The following is a 6,080-nucleotide window of genomic DNA, read 5'->3' on the forward strand; positions in this document are numbered from 1 at the left end:
AGAATTCTATTGTTAAAACAAAAATTACTAAATGTAGCAAAAAATGCCTGACAGAAACCCGTTGCCATGGCAACACAAAGGAAAATTTATCTTATTCCATTGGTAAAGAATTGTTGCCAACAATATTCCAAGAAAAGTCACCAAGTTTGGCCGTTCTAGCCCTAGCCGTTCAGACGCTAGGTGACATCAAAGTTGGCGCGGGCACTTCTAGCCCCCCCCCCCGGTCTAGGTAGGGTTAAATATGTACCCTATTATCATGTTTCCATCGGAAATCCATCAATATTGTGACTTTGGCTACAGCAAGTAATAAATAATTTGGGTGACATCCTTCACAGACTCCTAATCTAATGCAATGGGGCGAAAAACATAATTATTTAAAATAAAAATAAAAATAATATGCATTTCAAATATTAAGGATCGTACACATTTTTAAAACAACTAATAAATGAGCGCTAAACATGGTATCACGTCAGAAACACCTGTTTCGCCATGCCATCCACAGTGCATATTGTACGTGGTAAAACTTAATAAATAAATAAATAAATAAATCACAACATTACTTTAATTATTGTATTAAACGTTACTACAATTGTAGACAAGAGCTTGTTGTACTATGATGGATGGCTACTATACTGGAACGAATATTTAGCGGCAACGGATCACCTTAGAGTGTTTGCCATCAAACGTAATTGTCTCTCAAGCTTGCTGGTCTTATCAGAGACTACCAGAATGCATGGCTCAACCACAAACAGTATTTTCATACATGTAATGTATGTAATCCATGGCAGGTGGAACATCAACAGATACCAATTTTGCAAATAATGACCTACTTCGCATAATCAATGTAAAAATCCTGCGATTCCTTAATGGTGAATGGTGGGACTTTTATGGCATGTGTACGTTACTTTTAAAAAGCTTAACATCACATGTATTGAATATGACATTTTTTTGTTCTCTGCAGACTATCTCAAGTGACGGATCTGGGAGCTGGCCGAGTGGTAGTTACTGTATTTTCAGGAAGTACTGGTGTCCGTCAGGTAAGTAATGTAAAAAAAAAAAATAATAATTCAGAGACTTCATACCTCTATAAAATATGTGACGTTTTTATAACGTTTTTATCTTTCTGTCATTGATTAAAGAAAGAAGGTCGTCGTTATCTTAATCTATTTTAACTTATGGTTTTCTAAGCTCAAATTACAACATTTTGTGTGTAAAATTCCTATATTTTAGCAATATTACATTTCAACATGTCCTCAAATATCATGCAAATGAGTTCTACATTAAAGTTATATATTTACATAGTTATGTTAACCTTTAAATAATCTACACATGTCATAAGGTATAAAATTCCCATCATTCTCCATTAAGAAATCATAGAATTTTCAGATTGATTATGCAAATTTGCATAATTGCTATCTGTTGATGTTTCACCTGCTATAGATTACGTACATTACACGTATGGATTTAAATTCTAAAATATTGGAATTACATAATCTCCTTGTTAATCATGCAAATTAAGCCTTAATTTGCATAATGAGCATTGGGTTATCTACATAGCTTTCTGAGCTACCTACATACCCAAAAAATGATTAAAAACATTGTTCTTATCTGGACTTATCTGCTTTCAAAGATTTTGCCAGAAACTTCCCTGCAGTTCAAAAACAAGCGGCTAGGGGACAAAACTTACACCACGTGTTCCACTGCTTTCCTCAATCACTGTGATTTTTGGCTGCTGTGTCTTTGTGAGTGTTTTAAGAGTCTTACAAGCCTTCCGGCTGTTTCCCGAAGCCTAATCTAGAGGCTGCAAATTTGAATTTGAAAGTTGACGCTCACAGTAGGGTTGCATCTGAAATATTACATTAACAATGAAAACAGCTACAGTGAAAATAAAAATATGGATGGGCTTCATCGCGGGCATGGCAGCAGACGATGCATCACATTACATGCCGATGAAAAAAGGGAACCGCGAGATTTGCATGCGAACGCGAAAAAAACAACTGACCACAATACTCCTGCAGGAGGGATACTTCCTTCACGTAGTCATAATAGTAGTAAAAACAATAATACTATCGTTGACAGATCAAGACCTAAACACCAACCAAATGTCATGGCTATCAACAACATTAAATTAAAGTCTGCTGTTTCGTTGAAGAGATTCATTTGTCACGTATAGATACAGTTCCTAGTGAGTTCTTTCATCAGTGACAACTTTGGAAGGATAAGGATACTAACCTCCAAATTTTCGATGGCTATCAGTCCATCTTGTTCATTAGGCCACTCCGTGAACAAGATGGACTGATAGCCATCGAAAATTTTGAGGTTAGTATCCTTATCCTTCCAAAGTTGTCACTGATGAAAGAGCTCACTAGGAAAAGTCTGCTGTTGATTTCGATTTCGAGCGTAACCTTCTTGGAGAGGGTAATACGGCTGTTATGTTTATTATATATTTTTCAGGTTTCCAACCAGGTGAGATCTATTGGGACGATGAAGACAGCTCCAATGGTAACAGCCATAGTGGCGAACTTCCTGACGGGACTTACGACACGAACACCTTGATCAAATACTGCTGCCGTAGCGACGGAGACGTCAACACCCCCATCTCTCTGCCCAACGGAAGCCCGTTCTACCTCTTCCGCTACAGACAGGGGTGTCAGAGGGTGAGGATTAGGCCATACTTCCTTTATTCACGAATGGCAATTTCTGTGAAGACTCCAAATCTAATGCAAGCAGACAAATTGAAAAAAAATCCCGAATACCACATAAGATACTTCTGGAGAAATATGATTTTTTAAAACATTTTACCTAAACTATACACAATGTGGTAGAAATGTACTGTTTTCCCTCATGTTTCTCCTGCTTCTCTTCCTTCTCTTGACATTTACATGGATTCAATTTCTTCATTTTTGGGGATCAGTGGCCAAATACCCCCCGTACGTTTTTTCCCTTTTTTTTACTTACAGGCTTTTAAAATTGGACACAATTTTTTTTTGGCATTTTTGACAAAATTTGTACTTTTGGGTCTTGGGCACCTAGTATTCAACCCAAATCATCTGACATTTGGTATGGGTATATGGTAATAGCAGGCAGAGCAAGAGCCAATCGGCATGCAGCTTCCCTCTATTCTTCTTGCTGATTGGCTGTTGGGATTTAATTGGGTTAACTACATTAACACCTACTCATAGCCATACCATATTGACAGTATGAACTGTATTCAACTGTTTTGGTAGGTATTGAACTGTATTCAACTGTTTTGGTAGGTATGTCAAACTTTCCTGCTCCAGCATTGGAATGCGGGGCATAAACAGTTAGAAATAGAAAATCAACAGTTTGCATTATACAAATAGAAATCCTAACCAATAATGTAGGGGATAGCTATCCAACTGTTGTATTCGTACTTATATGTCACGACTATAGTCGTATCAACGTAAAACATTGTTTTCTCTTGTGTTTCCCCTTATTTCCCTGCCATGTCGTACATTTGTTACACTTTCCTGCAATGTGGACGTAAACTTTCTTTTTAATCTAATAAATCAACAGTTTGCATCAGGCAAATATAAATCCTTACCAATAATGTATAGGATGTTAGCTATCTAACTGTTGTAATTTTAGTTATATATCATTTCATACCATATTTGAGGGTATTTATGTACAAACTTATAGGTATGAGTTTGAGTTTGAGTTTATTTAGATCCACAATTAGCTTAACAATGAAATCACTGAATACTCTTGTTTTTTTTCGTTTGCAGGTCGAAGGTATGAATGTCCAACAGGAGTTCTTCAGTTGGGATGATGAAGATTCTGGTAACGCAAACCGCCTCCATGGGGCGCATCCGTACGACGACGGCGGAAGCAACCATAGGCTTCACTACTGTTACTATTCATAATAGTCTTGAGCAACGGGGTTTCTTCAGTACTCCAGTATCCCTCGTGTGGTCAGTCCATTTTCGCGTTCGCAGCTAAAACAAATGGTCCCCTTTGTTTAATCGGCGTGTAATTTTATCGTCTTCTGCATGCATGCCCGTGATTATGCCTATCTGTATTTTTTTAACGTTGCTGTTTTTTCTTGTCAATGTAATATTTCAGGAACATACCATATTTAACCCTATCTAGGCCGGGATTTTTTGGGCTTGGTGGGACCCCCCCCCTCAGAACAAAAACAAGAGTAATCAGTGATTTCATACCTATAAATATGTACATATTATATATTAAGTACCCTTGACCCTATCTAGACGGGGGGGGGGGTAAACGTGCACGCGCCAACTTTGATGTCACCTAGCGTCTGAACCTCTAAGAGCAGGTATATTGGACTGGCCGCAATTGTTGTTTATAATCGTTTGCGAGTATCTGTTTGGATTGTGACTTGTTTGTGACTATGATTGTGACTGGTTTGCTCCTACTACGATACCTTATCAAATAAATGATATGTAGTAAATGAAAGATACTGTTATGTAAGATGACTCTGTTTAGATTGTCGTGTTGTTGATCATATGTATTTGCAAAATATTAAACTTCACGGAGAATTTTTGCATATGGAAACTTGTTTTTAAACGTTTGGATGCTGATTTTAAATGTGTTCGCAGCTAAAGATATGGTTGTGTAATTGGGCATACGGTGTGTCCTTATGTTCGTGACAATGCACTTTTTTTTCTTTTCAGTTTTCATATTGAAGTCAATCCATATTGAGTAACAACCCTAATTCCATAATCGTGTGGAATAGGCCGTAGCTGTGTGGTAGGCGAGGCGCTGTATTGTACAAGCAGATATTGGGTGGTTTTTGTGTGCTCGTTTGCATTGCTGTTGGGATATTGTGACTTATAATTTGCACCTACAACGATATCTTAAATAACAATAAAGGGTTAATGCTCTGCCCCGAGGTGTCAAAAATGATGTTTAGTCTTTTTCTGATTAAATTTCATTTATAGCTTTTTGTTTGTGTTGTATTTTGAAATAAATTTGAATAGTGAACACTATAGTCCAAGCATTTGAATTATATTAGATTGAAGGTCTTTTGGCGTTCGTATTAGTGCATAGGAGCCAAAATGTAACATTCAAAGTTGTTATTTGGGAAAATAAAATCAATTAAAATCAAAACTAAAAGTTTAGGGTATGACCCCCCCCCTGAATAATTTGAAACAATTTTGACACTACACAAGATAAGATGGATTATAATGTAAATAAATTACGGATAATGTAAGTTAGGAAAAGGGAGGAAAGCATGTTAAAAATTTTTTAACATGCTTATACCAACTTCAAAGAGTATAGTAACTTTGTTGGCCAAGTAAAGTACACAGATAGGTACGAGTCTGGCCTATATTGGTCACGTTCACATTCGTAAGTGTCCAATACTTCACCGGGTGTCAAATGACTTGTTACCGTATCTCGACATGAAAGAAACGACAGGGACAGCAAAGTGAGGGAAATGGGGTGAATCCGACCAGTTGATGATCACATGTGTAGTGAAAAAGTGTACTCTACAAAGGTTTGTTGTATTCTTTGTGAAGAAAAAGCCGAACCGCGCAACACCCTAGCTTGTCTTCATCGCTGAACGCCTTAATACGCAACAACACCCAACAGCATCTCTCCTGCTCCAGGGTTCTCCAGCTCACAACTTTGATACAAACAATCAACTCATAAAAGCTCTGCACACGTTTATTGCTAAATCTAGGACATTCTCTGCCTCTTCTAGCTGAGCCACACTAAATGCCAAATTGCTGCTAAAATACTTTCTATAAATACTAGTGTGTTTTCTATACTAGTATATTGTAACGAATACGTATGTATTAATTATAAGTGTTCATTATTGTTTCCTGCCCAATGTTAGATGTAATGTTTATATTTGTGTAGGTGTGCACGCTATCAGCATACTTGCTGCCAAGTGTACTCCTTGTATTGTCAAGTTGCAATTTTTGAATAAATAAATAAATAAAAAGCCAAAAGGAGGCAAGAATTGACGTGAATCCGACCGTCACAAGTGTAGTGGACACGTTAAAATGTGGAAAGTTTCGAAGAAATTTCGACGCTAAAGAGCTTAACTTTCACGCGTAGCCTACATCGTAAACGTTTCATTGCCAAGTACGTGG

The 6,080-nt window shown here is 37.2% G+C and overlaps 1 protein-coding gene across 1 annotated transcript in view; it reads left to right on the forward strand.

The window, feature by feature from the left end:
* Positions 1–3,884, forward strand: part of LOC109471262 — a 5,975-nt gene extending 2,091 nt beyond the window's left edge. The window contains exons 3-5 of the mRNA XM_019770546.1: positions 962–1,037; positions 2,455–2,657; positions 3,747–3,884. Coding sequence (XP_019626105.1) covers positions 962–1,037; positions 2,455–2,657; positions 3,747–3,884 — 417 coding nt within the window. The remainder of the gene's footprint in view (positions 1–961; positions 1,038–2,454; positions 2,658–3,746) is intronic.
* Positions 3,885–6,080: the final 2,196 nt, after the last annotated feature.

Source organism: Branchiostoma belcheri, unplaced genomic scaffold (genome assembly GCF_001625305.1).
Source record: "Branchiostoma belcheri isolate BF01 breed outbred unplaced genomic scaffold, Haploidv18h27 scaffold244, whole genome shotgun sequence".
NCBI lineage: Eukaryota > Metazoa > Chordata > Leptocardii > Amphioxiformes > Branchiostomatidae > Branchiostoma > Branchiostoma belcheri.